At 54.3% G+C, this 16,901-nt stretch overlaps 2 protein-coding genes across 3 annotated transcripts; both read right to left on the reverse strand.

Moving 5' to 3' along the window:
- Window positions 1-2,212: 2,212 nt before the first annotated feature.
- On the reverse strand, window positions 2,213-11,497 carry LSS (lanosterol synthase). Its single transcript, XM_014891727.2, has 22 exons — window positions 11,441-11,497; window positions 11,098-11,269; window positions 10,866-11,004; window positions 10,674-10,782; window positions 10,165-10,286; window positions 9,756-9,852; window positions 8,856-8,991; window positions 8,602-8,710; window positions 8,170-8,288; window positions 7,646-7,743; window positions 7,510-7,537; window positions 6,873-6,929; window positions 6,613-6,684; window positions 5,959-6,009; window positions 5,653-5,802; window positions 5,234-5,330; window positions 4,938-5,043; window positions 4,649-4,714; window positions 4,150-4,230; window positions 3,690-3,860; window positions 3,301-3,379; window positions 2,213-3,214 (listed from the first exon to the last, which is right to left on the reverse strand). Exons 1-22 carry the CDS (start codon window positions 11,455-11,457, stop codon window positions 3,023-3,025), a joined length of 2,268 nt encoding a protein of 755 aa, XP_014747213.2. The 5' UTR covers window positions 11,458-11,497; the 3' UTR covers window positions 2,213-3,022.
- A 1,662-nt stretch (window positions 11,498-13,159) lies between these two features.
- S100B (S100 calcium binding protein B) lies at window positions 13,160-16,113 on the reverse strand. 2 transcript variants are annotated; one of them, XM_014891702.2, is made up of 4 exons: window positions 16,063-16,113; window positions 15,614-15,784; window positions 14,563-14,715; window positions 13,160-14,093 (listed from the first exon to the last, which is right to left on the reverse strand). In XM_014891702.2, the coding sequence occupies exons 3-4, from the start codon at window positions 14,698-14,700 to the stop codon at window positions 13,953-13,955; spliced, it is 279 nt and encodes a 92-aa protein (XP_014747188.1). In that variant the 5' UTR covers window positions 14,701-14,715; window positions 15,614-15,784; window positions 16,063-16,113; the 3' UTR covers window positions 13,160-13,952. The 2 variants fall into 2 exon arrangements, with proteins under 2 accessions (XP_014747188.1, XP_014747187.2); XM_014891701.2 differs by lacking the exons at window positions 15,614-15,784; window positions 16,063-16,113 and adding an exon at window positions 15,315-15,524.
- Between the last annotated feature and the right edge of the window lie 788 nt (window positions 16,114-16,901).

Here is a 16,901-nt window from a genome sequence, read left to right on the forward strand (position 1 = left end):
CCCCCCAAATTGCCCCAGCTTGCAAGGAAGACGTTCCGACAAGGTTCAAAGACAACCCAACAGGAACTTTAGGAATGGCTCAAACAACAAGCAGATGCTCCTCTGGCCTGCCTGCTCAGGGCTGCAGAAGGAGCCCCCACGGTTGCTGATGCAGCTGCAGCAGGAAGGGCACCGGGGCCTTCCACGGGAGCTGCCAGGGCCTCTCTGGGACAAGACCTGGTGCTGGGTGGCCGTCACACACACAGGAGTGTGACGCAGACGCGGGACCTATGGCCCAGGACACGAGTGCTGCTCTGAGCCCTGGGGCCCTGGGAGCACTGAAATCAGCAGGTGGGGCAGAGTCCCTGCCAAAGGAGACCTGCCACCCCCAAGCCCTGCCAATGCTGGTGCCTGCTCCTGCCACAGACACCTGTGTCCCCGGGGGTCTTCTCTGCCAGAGGACAGCCAAAATCCACGTGCCTTGGTGTGTGCGCTCCTTTCTGCAGGTGGCTGTTGGCAGGAGCACCTGGAGCAATTGGTGGCAATACTTGTCTGTATCAGATTTCATTGTATTTCAGGAGGTGGCAAGAATATTATTCACCAAGGTGTATTCAGATTGATAGATTGATATGATTCATGTATTATTTTTCATATCTGTGAGAGGCACCTGTGCCTTGTTGCACTTCTCGAGGGGACCTGTGGTGTGGGCTACAGGTTCTGCCCAGGGTCAGGGGATGGCCGTTGCCCCCGTCAGGGCAGGACCATCACTGTAGCTGGGCTGGCCCAATGTCTGCAACAGCCTCCCTGTGGCCTCAAGCGTGCGAGCTTGCCCAGTATAGATGCCAGTCAAAGTGCTGGGGGCCTTCCTTTCAGGATACTCAGTCGGGAATCACAGAATGAGTCACTGTTCACAGTCACTCAGCTGCTTCAAACACTGTGTCAAGAATGCAGCAGTCTCGGGTTTGAGCTCCGTACAGAATGTCAGTTGTCTCATCATGAAATTTTGCCCTGACACTTACTGTGCTTGTGGCCTTTCAGTGGAGATATCCAGTAGGGAAGGAGCAGGGAGGTGAACTGTCCTTGTGTCTTCCTCACTTCCCGCTCGGCGCTGGTGAACACCGGAGATGCAAAACCCACGCAATTCAACCCTGAAGATTCCCCCCATGGTGAAGTTTAGTTCTGGTGACTTTACAAATGCCACTGCTGGAGGGAACTGATCAGAGGCTACATCCTGCATGACAAACCTTAGCTGCTCTGTGACTTGGCTGGGCATATAGAAAATATAAGTACTTGAGGTTCACTTGCCTCAGCAACACACAGGCTGAGATGGACAGCAAAACCCAACACCATATGCACTGACCAAACATCTCATTTTGCCTCACGCAACTCAGTGTCAAACAAACACACACAAACCCAAACCAAACATACAACAACACTATTACTGCTTTTCTGCTCAGTTACAATCACTTCACTACTTCACTGTCCCGTATTTACACCTACCTACACCTTGCTTCACTTCAACCATCAGTTTTAAACAGAATTGACAAGCTTTAGCTACTTGCTTGCCTTTAAATGTGGAATCATTGCCTTCTTGTACATTTTCATTATTTCTCAAACATTTCAAAGCTTGGTTTTGGGGGTTTCGTTTGAATTTTCCAGTTCTCTCTATGTTGTGGACTGCATTTTCAGCTCTCACCAAAAATACTTCCAGGCCTGTGATGGTGACAGTGACGTCTGCTCTGGATGATGGTGGTTGAGCCAGCACATCTTTCCATTTACACAATGCACCAGTAGAAGTCAGAAATGCTCAGCCTGTCATTGCAGAGAATTATCGTGGTAATGCTCTGAGATTAAACTGCAATGATTTCAGGCAATCCAAATAAACTAGAAGCAAGAGAGCTCTTTCCTGGGCTTGTTTGGCTTAAAATATGAATCTCACAGAGGTGTGTTGAGCTCTTTAATTGGCTTGTCAGCATGCCTATTTTCAGAGCCAGCCAGCAACTGGTTTTGCCAGGCACAGAGGAAGCTCTTAGCAGCTTCTCTTAGAAAATCACTTACATGGCTGGCCCTTTCCTTCCTCACCAAAAATCAATTAATGCAAAACCAGCACAAGCGGATATGGTGCTCATACATCTGGGGACAGGCAACCTAAGCCACGTGACATGAGGCTGCTGTGCCAGCTCCCCTCTGCCTCTGACACACACTAGCAGACAGAAAGGAGAACACAGTGAAGTTCCTCTTGCATCACCCTTAGCAATTTATTATCCCAACTGACTTCCAGCTCTGACAATGACCTGTGAATGCCCCATAGCACCACGGCCTGAGCTAGGGGAAGGCTGGAGCCCTGGGGCTCATGCTGTGCCATGATGCCAACCACCTCACAGCTTTCTGCTTCAGCTGCCCCTTTTCCAAGGGCTGGTGGTGACTTCACCTGCAGAAGCTAGGTACCACTAGCTGGGGGACAGAACAATAACAAAATTAAGCAAAGCACTCCTTTTCCTACACATCTGGGGAGGACACGTTCCCCTCCTAGCACGGGCTCCAGAGCAGAGCAAGTAATTCAAAGGCCATCACTGGCACCCACAGTATAGAGGTCAGCTCAGCAGGGATTGTTCCGTGCCCCTCCCTACCCCCAATGGTGGGCATAGGGGAGACCTCAAATCCCACACTCTTGGTATAGACAGACAGCCTGTGACGATAAAGGCAGCTTTGCAAACGAGGATGAGAGTCTGTCCAGATGTGGAATACAACACAGCTTGGCAGCTTGGTCAGATCTTCAAAATGGTCTGAAAAGGCACTTCACTCCCCATCTGGGGATAGAGAATACACCTGGGAAAAACCTTAGAAAGGGAATGTTTAGAAGAGGTTCGACAGCAAGCAGAGGTTCTACAGCACTGGCGCAGCACCCCTCCCTGGCAGAGGCAGCAGTCCACATGCTAAGGTCAGCATTGAGATATCCCATGCAGCACACACTGCCATGGCCCCATGCAGACACCGGGATCCAAGACGAGTCCAGGGCCATGGCACCCCCGGTGTCGAGGGCTCAAGCAGACAGGGCTCTCTGCTCCTCCTGCCCTGCCCCAGCGGAGGGTCTGGCTCTGGCTGGCAGCTGCCCAGCCAGAGGACTGTTGGGATACAGCCGGCAGAAACGCCCCAGGGTCCAGATGGGGAAGATGTTGCGGTATGCGGTGTAACTGATGGCACATGACTTGTTGAACACCCCAGCAATATTCTCCTGGGAAACAAGCAGAGAGAAGAATGGTATGAGTGACAGGAGACTGCTGCATGTTCAGGAACACCTTGGAAAGACTAAAGATGTACCTGAGGCCAGTCCCCGTTGGGCAGCTGCTTATCCATCAACACTTTAATGCCCCTTTCCAGCACACTGATGTCAGGGTACCTACAAAGCACACGGGAAATGTAAGCATCTTTATCCAAAACATCTGCAAACCCTCATCCACATGCCTGAGGAACTCAATCACCTCCACACTGCCTCAAGCTTGCCCCAGGCATGCTCAGTGCTTTGGGAAGGGCTCCCCACAACCCACAAGACACTAGATATTATGAATATGGCACCATTTTCCCAGGCTGGAGGCCTGCAGTCATGATCAAAAGCTTTGCACTGGGTTACACCAGCCAGGCCCAAGGCCACCCAACACAGCTTGCATCTCTTCTCCCTGAGCACTGGGGCCAGGTGAGGCTGCTCTTACCTGACAGCCATGAGGCCAAGCAGGGCCCAACAGGTGTTGTGGATCTGTGACTCAGCACTCTGCACATATGTGCGCTGCTCGCAGGACTCAAAATCCTCTCCCCACCCGCCATCTGTCATCTGCTTGGAGATGAGGAATTGGCAGGCCTGGGCCACCTCTCGGCAGACAGTCCTGCAGGGATGGGGGCCAGAATCAAGACACGACTGGGGACAGAGAGTGTTTAGATGCTCACAGTCCTCAGCTGCAAAGAGATGCGGTGCCCATGGCCGGGACTGCCCCAAGAGCTTGAGGGTCAAGCAGCAAGTGCCCTGGCCATATTGCAGGCACAGGATTTGGGAGGAGTAGTCCTTGAGACAGGAGAGTCCATGTGCAGCCCCAGCATCCATCCAGCCCCACCACAGAGTCCTACCCTGGCCCAGGAGGTCAGTAGAGGCAGGGCACCCAGACATCCCCTTCTCACCCGCTGTGGTATGTGTGCTGCATGCTGGCAAACGCCTCCAGACCAAACCAGGTGCCATAGGTGAAACAAACCCCCCAGCTCCTAGGAAGAAGGGGAGAGGAGCACTGTCAGGGGTGTGAGGCCCCAGGGAGAGGCAGGATGCAACACAGCTGTGTTCACAGAAGAGCTGAGCCAGGAACAGAGCTGCAGCTTGCCTTCCCCTATGGCCCAACCATTGCCAGTCTCACCAGCACCTGCTCCCAGCTAACTCAGGTATCGGCAGAACTGGGACCACAGGAGCTGGAGCCACCCCAGACTTCTCTGGGTCTTGTGCAACACACAAGGTACCTGTTCTAGCTGGGCTGGAGGGAAAGTAACTGAGAGCAAAGCACAACAGCTAGGGGACGATCAGCCCCTACTTTCCCTCCGACAGATCCTGCCAGCCAGGAACTCTTGCCATGATGATCTCTCTCACACTGGGACAGCCAGAAGAAAACTGAGTGCTGGGAACACTGCTTACCCTTCCCAGGACCCATCCGCTCGCTGCTTCTTGCGACAGAAATCCAGGCCCTTCTGCAGAGTCTCCCTGGACAGGAAAGAAGTCATCCACTTCAGAAGCAGCTCAAACTCAGTGTCTGCTTCACTGGGCTCCATCAGCCCCTCGGAAGCTTTGATGGGTCCCATTATTGGAGGGCACAAGAGACAAGAGCATGCAGACAGGCAGCTACATTGTTCAGGAGGCCATGGCAGGCACCTTAGGCCCAAGAGCCTGTCTTCTCCCCTGCCCAGCTCTCATCTCAGTGCCTCACCTGATCTCCAGGGCTCGGTGCTCAGGGAACTGGCTCTGGAAATGTCTCAGTGCCTGCATGACAGCTGATGTGCATTCCACGTACGTGTAGTCAATCATGATGTCACCTACCAGCAGGCAATGGGTATCAGTGCCACAGCCCCTGTGTGGGCAAGCCTCCAGGCCAGCTGCTGCCAGCCTGTCCCTCAGACCCAGGGCACACTGATCCCCTGTCCAGCACCCACTGGGCATGGTGAGCCAAGGCCACTTTGTTCCTTCACAGTGGGCAGAACAACCAACCCCCACAGCTCCCCTTACCAAACACCTCCGAGGGGTTCAGCAGCTCCAGTAAGTGCCCTCCTCGCTTGGTTTCGTAAGTGGCAAAGCCTCCATCCGAGTTCCTCATGCTCAGCAACTGCCCAGACAAGCAGAGAGGGGGTGAGACAACCTCATGAGCAGTACTACTCCAGTAGTACAGCTGTGAGGACAAACTCAGACCTAAAGGTCTATGGGGCTGGCAGAAAACCCACGTCCCAAACCACCATGACAGGCAGGCCCAATCCGGGCCATCACATGACATTAGGTCACATAGGCAGCTCTGAATCACAGAGCTTGCCACACCAGGCCTCATACTAGCTCAGATCTAACCAGATCTAATATAAGATCTAACAATTCCGTGGGCCTTGGCTTCTCTTACAGTCCTGCATGTCCCTTGGCCTGATCTTTGCAGCTCTTACCACATTGACAGCATCAAAGAGGCGCTCAGCAGGCACAGGCTTGGCTATGAAGGGACACTTCTCCTGCAGCAGCATAACTGCCTTCAGCCCCTCTGCTGTGCAATCTGCCACAATCCAGCCGCAGTCCCGTGTGCTGAAGGGGAAGCCACCCTGGAAAAGGATCAGATGGGCTTAGGGAGCAGGATCACTTTCCCTCACCCACTCTATTCTTGGAAGAGATCAGGTGCTGCCCCTGGTTCCTCTTCCCTCTGCCCAAATCCCTGCTCCAGTCATGTGTCCTTGAGAGACGAGTGCCAGCCATCATACCTTGTTCATATGGCGATAATATTTCTGGTAGTCAGGTGGGTTCTCTGGGATCTGCAGGAGACAAGAAACAAGTGAGGACGGCCTGCAGGTGCCTGGCTGCAGGACCATGGGCTGGAACCAATGCGGGTGCAGAACCATGTGGAAGTGGACAGTACCTGCCTTCCACTGAGGGAAGTAGACAGGAAAGAGGTCAGCTCTGGAGCAGGGAGCAATCTCCCACTGGCAGCACCATGAACAAGCCCTGTGACAGCATATGCACCAAGCTGCTGGTGACAGTGACCCTCACCTTGAGCCACTACTGGCCTGGCCAGCAGAAGCTGCGCTCATACAGTCCCTATCCCCTGATCCTGGGTTTCCCAGAAGGGTGCTTCAAATGTGTCAGTACCAGAGAAGATGAAGGGCAAATAAGCCTAAGCTTTCAGTTTTCCAGCCTCTCTAAGCTCGGGCAGACAACCCAAGCATCCCTGGGCTTTGCCAAGGTCCTCTCTAAGCTTCAAAGATGCTTCCCTGAAAACAAGGAGTAGAAAACAGGAGGCTGGGCCTGGGACTTTGCTAGTCAGTCCTTCAGAAAGCAACAGATGCATCCAACAAGGTTCTGTGCAACAGCCAAGCCTGCACAACCAGTGTGAGACACCACTGACCAGCTCTGCTCACCTGGGAGAACCGGAGGAACCCATGGGCATCCTGGAGGCAGGAGGTGAATTCAGGCATCTCCTGGGCTTCTGCCTAGAAACAGAGATGCACAGTACGCAGTCAGCAGGGGCTGTAGCCAGACATGTTTTCCCAGCTCAGCCACAGGATGCCAGGCCACAATGATGTTCCAAGGGGGTGCACAGCAGGAGCTCTGGACTTTAGGGACTCATGAGCAGAGATCATTTTCCCAAGGCAGCACGTAGCACTGAAGGGTGCATTACCTCCAAGAAGGCTTGGATGGCAAAAGCAGTATCCCAGAGCTGGGATCCATTTGTGCCCTGGAAGAGAGAAAATAGATAGTGAGAGGCAGGTGCTAGCAGCAGCCTGACCCAGGCTGTGGGGCTATTGGACAGCACATCTCTCCCAAATTACCCCCTATAGCTCCCTCCTATGGTGACCCTGCATCACAGCTGACATGCCGGGACAGAGAGGACAGATGCAGCAGGTCAAGGGACAGCAAGGGAACACAAAACAAGACAACTGCTTCAGTCTGCTCTGTGCACAGCCAAGGCAGGAGAGGTGGCGAGCTTTAAGGAACAGAAGGACACAATTGCTCTGAGAGAAACAGAGCTCAGCCCACATGCAGGATCAGGCTTTCTCCTGCCCTTCTCCCAGGACGCATGAGGATGGAGGGAACAGAGGCCTCTGAGCTCCCAGCCACAGGGAAGCAAACTAGCAGGACAGACAGTACTCCCTCCTGGCACAGCTGGGGGAATTGGCAGTGAGAAGGCCACCAGGCACCAGAGGTGAGATGCCAGGAGCTCAGGCCTGGGATGAACACGCTATCCCATTACTCCACGGGCTGCCCCAGCACACCAGGGTCCCTTCAGTCACAGGTGAACTCCTACAGCATTTCACCTGCATCTTCATGCCGTCGAGGCCCAGCCTGTGGGAGGAGAGAGCACAGTGCTGCAGCATAGGCACAGCAGGAGCACCAGGAGGCGAGTCAGGAGCCATGGTGTGCTGTGCCAGATGGGACACACTCAGCCCTTACCAAAGATAGTCAGGGATCCTGGAAACGTGCTCCTGAAAAGCTGGGGAGTCCTTCCCTTCCACAAACCACCGAACCAGCATGTTGATTGTCTTGGAGATCTGCCAAGAGGAGCATTGTCACTGCTCTGGATAGAGCTTCTTCCAGCCCCAGAGACATGCATCTCCCCCACTCAACACAAAGCCATCCAGAGGTTGTCTCAGCCTTTATCCCAATGGCTCCACCTGTGGCATCACCCAGCATAGCTTAGTAGGGCAGGGCCCACGAGATTACTCCAGAGCTTCCTCTCAGATCATCTCCCTGGACCTCAAGGAGAGATACTCCTCACCAGGGCCACAGCTGTCCCCATGCCCTCTGTATCTCCTGTGCCCTGTTAGCCTTAAGCTCTTGAGTGTCAGAAGCAGCAGGAGCAGAGCAAGATCTAGTGATTATTACTAGATTATTATTACATGCCACAATTGCACAAGTTGGTTCTTGAACAAAAAACAAAGAGTGGGATATGAAAAGATTAACAGCAAGTGTCCTACTGGGCCGATGCTGATGCACTTGGTGAATCTGTCATCAGCCTTGATGTGGTCATACAGCTCTGTGATGGCTCGCTGCCGCAGGTGAGTGCTGTGGTGAGCTTCATACATGTTCATGATGGCTACAGAAAAAGAAAGGGACATGCAATGAAAAAACCCCACCCTGCTGAGCCAGATTCACTTGCTCTGGCAGGCTGCACCCCAACTCACACAACAACCCATTAAGCATCAGGACAAAGCAAAGCTCTGCCCCAGAGTGGCCTAAGGACATGGGCACAAGGCCCTGCTGCTCTCAGAGAGGGAGAACCGCATGGATCACATAATTCCTGTCTCCATCCCGGCAGCAGGGCATACCCCAGTAGCTAGCAGTAGACCCTAAAGAGCTCTGAGCATACAAGGCAGCTTCAGTATTTCTCACAGCAGCTCTGCACTCACCATAGGCAGCACCCAGCAGCCAGCTATGTGGGGTGTACACATCACAGGCAGCCACGTTGTTCCTCTGTGCTGGCCAGTCTATGCTGGCATAGTCTTGCACATACAGCTCCTGGCAAGAGACAGCAAAGGGCAGCCTGGCCATCCAAACACCTGGGCCAGTTACTGTCAGGAACTGGCTCACAGGGGCATGGCCAGTACAGCAGGTGGCCATGGAACCGTGTATCCTTGTCCAGCAGGATCAGCTCCTTCCTTACCTGCCGCAAGCTCCGTATAAGCTCGTCCTCTTCTGCTGACAAACGCTTAGCATAGCAGTAGCTCATGGGAAGGTAAACCTGGCGGCAGTGACACCAGAGCCGTGATGGATGGGCTGGAAACCACGTGGGAAACAGCCTGATTGCAACAGAGAAAGTGCTGCTGTGTGGAACAGTGAAGGCCAAGGGCCACTGGAGAGATGTTGTGCAGAATGACCAGAGCAGGGCAGGTCCCCTGCACTAGGGGATATACACACAGCCTGGCCCTGCTCAGATTCCCCTTCCAACAGGGATACTCCCTCCTGACACCACTCCAGGCCCAGCTGACACAGGGCAGGGAGGACCTTGAGCTCAAAAAGGAAGGAGAGAAGCCAGTTCAGTCACATAGGACAACTGAAAGCAGAGGCCTGGACTGTCAGTTAATGGCATTTGCTGACATAACATCAGCCGCCCTTGGTATTGTGTAGCCCCCAATTTCCTCCAGGGATAGTGTCAGACATTTTCCCTCTCTGACACCCAGCAGCCCTCTGAGTATTCAGAGAGGGCAGAAGCAAGGGTTTAGGGCTAGCAGTCTTACATGTGACTGTCCCTTCCTGCTAGGGTCCAGCTCTGGCTGCTGGAAGATACTGATGGCAGGCAGGGAGCACATGAATGTATTGGGGACCTTGTGGGAAATGTTAACAGGGCTGCACTCTGGCATCTCCCTTGGATGCAGTGTTCAGTGCTATCTACCTACTGGCTGGCCTGCTGCTGGCTCCCAGCTGACAAGCAGCCTGAGCACCTCCAATTCCTGGCTATAGCTGGAGTTATCCCAGCAATCACCAGCGCCTGGGACAGTTCTGGGTCAAGGCTGGTGGCAAGACTGACACTAGCTCCTGTCTCCACAGTGAGGGGGGCACATACCACATCTCTGGGAGAAGCGTGTTCATTCCCTCCCAGCTGTAAACGTTCAAGACAGCCAGCCAAAACTTGCCCCAGGAAGGGATTCCCACAGCACCTCCTGCACAGAACAGTATCAGCTTTCAGGGTTAACACAGCCATGCCAGCTCCCAACTTTCTTCCCCATCTCAGGGCCCACTTCTCCCCAAGTTTGGGAGAACACTACTCAGGCTGAGATGCATGTCCCAAAACAGGGCAAGCAGGCAATGGTACAAAAATGCAATACAGCTTCCCATCATTAATTGAAAATGCAGTTGCCATGAAAGGTAATTAAGAACAACAGTTCTTCCACTACCTGGCAGCCCCCAGTGTTCCCTGCAGCCCTCAGGTCTGGCCAGACCTCTCTCACCAGTGTACCAGCCCCATGGCTGACCTTTGCTGTGCAGGTTGACACGGGCCCGTACAACGTCAGGGTCATCTGGTCCAACCCCCAGGATCCTCAAGGCTACATAATTGAGGGCTGTGCCAAACACCGTTGATTTGTCTTCCACATGTCTGTCAGGAGCATATACAGAAACACCACATCCATTAGTCAGCTATTGTCATTAGCTAGACACAAGGCTGTCTTTGTTAGGGTGAAGTGGAATGCTGGGGTGACTTTGGAACCTGACTAATACAGGAGGAAACATTGCTCTGCATACTACTATCATGTAACACATGATGCTTTGGGATATAGTACCACAGAGGAGATGTGGCCAGACTTGGTGCTACAGCCACTGCTGTGACAAAGAGTGTACCTGGAGTGCTGCACAAGCAAGTCCAACCACCCACAACTATCACAGGTGCTGAGTCTCCCTCCCCGAACCTGGGCAGATCTGACAGCAGCTCCAGGTCCTGGACCTTGGAGCTGCCATCACTCAAAGACGCATCTTTGCTACTCACAAGCCCCAGCCTCCATCTGGGAGCTGCACAGAGCGCAGGTAGCGTATCATCTCCTTCCGGAACCCCTCGGGCAGCTGGATTTTGGCCGTGTGGCAGGTGATGAGGAGACCTGGAGGACCAGACAGGCCGGCACTGTAGAGCCAGAGAGCAGAACCCCAGGGCACTCACCCCTGGGCAGGTGCCCAAGCTTACCTGGCAGCAGGAACAGTGGCCCGCCGTAGTCGCCCGCCCAGTGCCCATCCTCGGCCTGCAGCGCTGCGTAGAACCGCATCCCATTGCGGGCAGCCTCCCGGGCCGAGCCGGCCGCCGGCAGCGTCCGCAGCGCCTCGCCCTGCGGGGAGACAGCGGCACCTCAGCGGAGCGCCCCGGGCACGGCCCCGCCACCGCGGGCACGGCCCCGCCAACCCGGCCCGGATCCCCGCACCGTGTCCAGCCCGAGGCTGTGCTGCTCCAGCGCTGTCTGCGCTCGCCGCTCGCCGGCGTCGCCATCGCCCAGGTAGTGCCAGACCTGCCGCCCACCCTCGCAGCGCAGCCGCCAGGCCGGCAGCTCCGTGGCCGCCGCCGTGCGCCAAGGGCCGCCACGCCGCCGAATCGCCCTGCCGGACACGGGCACCGTGAGCCGCGACCACCACACCGCTGCGCCCCGCCGGGACCCACAGCCAGAATCCACCCACTGCCCCCCGCCATCGCCGCTCCCGCTCCCACAGCCGGGACCCATCCCCTGCCCTTGCCCCCGCCATCGCCCCGAGCCCACCGCCGGCACCCACAAGGCTCCCGCCGCCATCGCCGCTCCAGCTGGTAGCGCCGCGGCCGCGCCGGCTGGGCCCATATCGCCTCACGGGCGGCAGCCAATGGGGCCACGGGCCGGCACCAAGGCCGGCCCCCGTCCCGCCCCGTTCGGCCCCCGCGCTATCCCCGTCCCGCCCCGTCCCGTCCCGTTCGGCCCCCGCGCTATCCCCGTCCCGCCCCGCCCGCCCCGTTCGGCCCCCACGCTCTCGCCGTCCCGCCCCGTCCCGCCCCCTCACTGTCCCCGTCCCCTCCCGCCGTGGGACGTCGGCTGTTGCCGGGGCTCAGCTCCTTCGTCCCACGTGTCTGTCTCCGCGCTCGCTTCCCCAGGAGTGCCATCCCTCCCCACAGACCCCGACAGCCTTCCCGTCCCTTTGGTGACAGCTACAGCCCCTAGAACGACTGTCTGCACCTCCGTGCACCCCCAAAGTCCGAGAGAGTGGTTTCCATCACTAATAAAAATAACAAATCAACGCTTGGGTGCCCAACTCACGTCCTCGTGGGCCACGAGGGACTGGGGACAAGTGTCTGGGTGCAGTGCCAACCATGGGGACAGTGCACCCTGACCCTCGTGTGCCCGCACTCCCACCCTTGATCAGGGTCCTCAGATCTGCTTTCCCGGGGTGTCGGGCACTCGTTCAACACCGGGGCCCTGAGGAGGGGTGCGGCCGGCGGGGGTGGCGCCCATAAAACACTGTGTTGTGCTCTGCAGGTGAGTCAGCTATCCCCAGCACGGCTGGGAGGGTGTCACCTTCGTGCAGGTAGTGCCGTGGGACAGCAGTCCATGATGAGATGGTAGAGCTGCTCATGTTCTGTCCCAGTGCTGTGTCCCCCTCGCCCTCCTAACACCCCCAGTGTAGCATCACTGCCTTCCCATGGCCGGTGAGCAAGCGGGTTTGTTTCAGCCCTTCAAAGCCCCCTGGCTCAAGAATGCTTCCCAAAAGGAGGCATGCAGGGATTGTAAATCCCAGAGATGCTGTACTTGCTGCTGCTATGCTGTTGGAAGGGCTGGGTGGAAATTTAATATATATTTGTTTAAATGGAGTGCTAAACTGCTTTTCATCAAGTGAGCACTACCCTGGGATGGCAAAATGGCTTTTTGTGGTAGGTGGAGTACAAGATGCTGTCCCTTGTATGCCTGGCTCTGTGTCCCCTTGCACAGCTTGGGGGAGGCTGGTGACAATAGCAAGATGGTTCCTGTCCAAAGATGTAATTTTGTGCATAAAATCATTATAAAATTTGGAATGACGTAAAACTGGTACTATCTGAGAGCATCTTTGCTGTGAATCTGTCACTATTGGCGCTGCAGGTCAGGAAGGCCCAGCTCACAGCTATTGCTGAGCTGGTCTGCAGGTGCAGACTGAAAAGGCAGAAGCACAGGCTTTGGGGAGGTTGTCCTGGGTTTAGTTGAGGCTTTGCAAGGGCTCACCACTGCAAGGCCCTGAATGAGCCTGGTAGCAGCAGCCACACCCTGCAGAGGGCCCTTGTGCTCCTTTGTCTTGGCAGGTACACCTGGCAATGTGGGCAGCCAGGTGCTGGTGACAATCATGGGCTGTCTGGCCAGTCACAATGACACCAGAGAAGAGATGAGGGGTCGATGCCCAACAAGAAACCCAGGGGCATGATCTGTAGCAGTGCTTCAGGCCAGATTCCCCAGCCTTTCTCTCTCAGTGCAGAGCAGCCTGGCACAAAAGGACACATTTTTCACCAGAGGCCAAACCAACATTTTATTCCTGTCATTTCCACACACTCAGGAGGCTGTGCCTGGTCTGTGGTCACACTGGGCCAATCCCACTTCCCTTCTGACTGAGCCTGGACACCTTGTCAAGGCACATCCCAGCTGACCCCAGTGCAGGAGCCTCATATGCTGTTGCTTCCAGTTCTGCAGGCTGCTAAAAGCAGGATTGATCAAAAAGTGAAAAGCCTGAGCACTCCCGTGGTTATGCTTTTAGATTGTTACACTTTGCCTTACAAGCCAGGGGTGTTACAATGTACCAAGAAATGGGTGGGCTCTGCTGAGCACCTGTGAGGGGACAAGAGCTGGTTTCTAATGCCATGCATAGAACCCACAGGAATCACTGGAAGCCTTCCCGTTCAGGCCAGTGGGCTCAGCAGCAAATTTCCATTATCACCCCCTCTGCATCACCTCTCCCTTCAAGCCTTGAATTTCTTTTTTTCCTTTGCATGCAAGCTTGGATCACAGCATCCCTCTGCTTCTAGCCCCATGCACATTCCTGACTTTAAACAGCAGGGAAGGTGCTTGAGGCAAGGCACTCGCTCACTGCATCCAGCCCAATGGGCACTTGAGCCTTTCCTGAGCCACACAAGTGTTTAGTGCTCACAAAGCCACAGCACTTTTAATAAGCTGCTTAAGTCTAGCACAAGCTGAGCTCTAAGGTGTCTGTAATCACACCCAGTCCTTTTCCTGGAGGAGCAATGCTGCCTTGCCTCTCTCCAGCGTGAGCAGAAGGGGCTCACCTACTTCCCACCAGTTCACTCATGCTCAAAGAACTCGTGGCAAGCAGCAGTGACCATTGCAATGAAGGCCACAAACTCCTGGAAGTCGCATTCTGCATCCCCATCGCAGTCCAGTGCCTCCATGACTTTGTCCACAGTCTCCTGGTCTTTGATTTCCTGAAGGGATAGAAACGAGCAGCCAAAGCTGGAGAGGACCGCAGTGATACCCAGACAGTAACATGTCCCCATTTCTCAAGTGGTCTCATGGCTGAATCTCTGTTCAGACACACCCCAAACACCTTGTGGCTGTTCCCAGTCTATGGTGGGGCACAGTCTATGCCCTGTGCCCCTGGGAATTGCAACCACAGCTGTGCTGCTGGGAAGGGACATCTTGAGTCCCCTGGGGCAAGGCTGTCCCCTCCACCCCGTGTCAAGGAAGGTGATTTCCCTAGTATCCAACCCACCCCCCAGTCTGCCATACAGGCTGTTCCCCTTATCCTGCTGCTCCGTAGAGCTGGAGCAAAGGATTTAATGGCCTGCTGTGTAAATAAACCTCTTTGGCTTCCCGTGGGAGGCAGAGCTAGGGGAGTGCAGTGGCTGTGTGGTGACCCCTGAGCCCAGCCAGGCTGAGGAGGGCAGTACTTACACCGAGGAAGTGAGGCAGCTCGTTGTTGATGAGTTCCTTGAGTTCCGATTTCTTCAGCTTGTGCTTGTCTCCCTCCTTCCCGGAGTACTGGTGGAAGGCATCGATGATGGCAATCATCGCCTTCTCCAGCTCAGACATGGTCGTGGCGTGGCCCTGAGAACAGAGGGGACGGTGAGAACGCCAGCCTGGGAAATCTCCAGCGATTCCCATTGATTAATTTGGAAGCACGGCCACCCCGGGTCTCCGCCCATGGATCGGCAAGGTCGGAGCCGCGTTCAAGGCAATCTGCTGGGAAGATCTGGCAGCAGCTCTGGCTTCAGGGGGAAGGCCAGGGGAGACCGTAACTCTGCTGCCAGCGGCTCTCGAAGACAGCAGAGCCGTAAGAAGAGGAGAGGGACAGGCAGGGGGCAGCTCCGGAGCTTAAGAAAGGTTTTGCAGTCCCTGCTGTCACAGGTCCCCTCGCCTGTGCCTTTGACTGCAGACCTGTCTCCAGCCCAGCAGTCAGGGGAACCCGGTACGAACCAGTTCTGATGAGTGCCAGCAGGTCAAAATGAACAGCTCTCGAACCTCCCTCTCCAGCACTTGATCTGGAGACCCTCTTGGGAACGATAATAATTCGTATTGCAGCGCTCCCTGCAGACTTCACAAACCAAAGAGAATCCGATCAAAGAGGGAGAGCTGCCAACCCACCTCCCCAAAAGCTGGGAAAATAAAAAAAGCCTTATTGCCTGGCACTCGGTTCGTTCATATACCTTAGGTAAATGTCTCCTGGCTCCTGTTTCTTCACCACAAGGTACTGAATTTGACCCCACAGCAGATGCCCTCCCCCGCTCAGCAGTCAGTGTCCGAACGGAAAAGACTGTTACCAGTCAAGGTAGAAAATACCCTAACAAAAACACCTTCTTCACACTCCATCCCTGCCTGTTTCCCGTCCGCAAGGCTGAGGAGCGCTCCAGCTCTCCTGGGGCTCCGCAGAGGCGATGTGAGCGGTGACACTGCCCTGACAATGTCACCCCCCGTCCCCCGGCATCCCCCGGCCTCTCTCTCTCACCTCCTGGCTGGTGGCACAGCGATGTGGCGTGGCCGGACACCCCGGCACCCTCTGGCTCCGTGTGCCCGCGGGGGAGCCGGGAAGGCGGCGGCCGGGGCGGGGTGTCCGAGCCGGGCGCTGTGCCCGCCCCGCAGAGATGCTCGCTGGGACTGGAGCCGCTGGAAAGCTGCCCTTGTGAGAGAAAACACCGCCTGCTTTACTCGTTTGTTCTCAAAATGCTAAGGAGACACAGCTGCAATCAGCCAGTTCTTATAGGTGACACGTACGTAGTGATATATCCCGTTTCAAAATGTATTGCAGTAAACTTTTTTTTTTTTTTTTTTTTTTTTTTTTTTTTTTGTAAACAAGCACTTGGAGGTTATTCCCAAGACCCAGTTACACATTACAAATAAATCTATTATTATGCCATTTATTTGTTCATCTTTTTCAAAGATAGAATGCCTACTCACTGTTCATAAAATGGGTCTTCCAATGCACAGAATGTTCTCTGAATCGAGCTTGCAATTCAAATATGTGAATGCTTCCTTTAAAGCCACTACTCTGCTCTGAACAGTCAGTGTGCAAAAATAGCAACTCCTTGTACCCCTGATCTTTTCCCTATGTTTACAGCAAGTCATTGGGAGCACACTATTGACATTAAACACACTTTTTCTGCTTTCTACTGTTTTAAGATTGTAGAGTCAGGCCAGACAGGGAAAATAAGGTTATTTCAATTCACTCAGCTTCACCAAACATACCACCAACAAAATGCTTTGCCAAACTGAAACCATTGCTGCTTGTGCATTGCAGCTGCATTTATATCACAGGACTGAAAGCATCAAGGAAAATACTTTTTGCAGTCGGTGTGAGCATAAGCCTCATACTTTTCTGTGTGCATTGTTCAAGAAATGTTGAAATGTTCAAGGAATATCCACCTAACACCAGAGACAAGTGAAACTGCGAATATTTTGAAGCAATTCTGAGAAGGAAAGTGTAAACCAACATGCAAAACTCAGAAAAAGATGAGTTACTGTTTGTATACAGAGTCACACTAGAAAAAAATCTTTTATTTTTAGAAACTGAAAAGTTATCTCAAACTTAAATTCTTTATTTACTTTTAAATAGAGTCTTGATACCAAACTTGTTCACAAGTCCCTTGCCAGCCCCAACAGTGACCAAGAACTGGCATTAAATGCACTTATATCTAAACTCTGTTGCTGGATAGACATATTCCCTGGCAGTTCCTGTGTTTCCAAATCTACTGATACAACATTGACCATGTTACTTAAAAAACCTTTTCACACACTGG

The sequence above is a fragment of the Sturnus vulgaris genome, chromosome 7 (genome assembly GCF_052056855.1).
Source record: "Sturnus vulgaris isolate bStuVul1 chromosome 7, bStuVul1.hap1, whole genome shotgun sequence".
NCBI lineage: Eukaryota > Metazoa > Chordata > Aves > Passeriformes > Sturnidae > Sturnus > Sturnus vulgaris.

Coding starts and splice junctions, on each gene's coding strand:
- LSS (XM_014891727.2), bottom strand. Junction 7,744..8,169: donor AGTGCATCAGCATCGGCCCA/GTAGGACACTTG, acceptor TCCTCTTGGCAG/ATCTCCAAGACAATCAACAT. Junction 3,215..3,300: donor CCAACGGGGACTGGCCTCAG/GTACATCTTTAG, acceptor CTTGTTTCCCAG/GAGAATATTGCTGGGGTGTT.
- S100B (XM_014891702.2), bottom strand. CDS start 14,700: ATGTCTGAGCTGGAGAAGGCGATGATTGCCATCATCGATGCCTTCCAC. Junction 14,094..14,562: donor AGCTGCCTCACTTCCTCGGT/GTAAGTACTGCC, acceptor CTATCCCTTCAG/GAAATCAAAGACCAGGAGAC.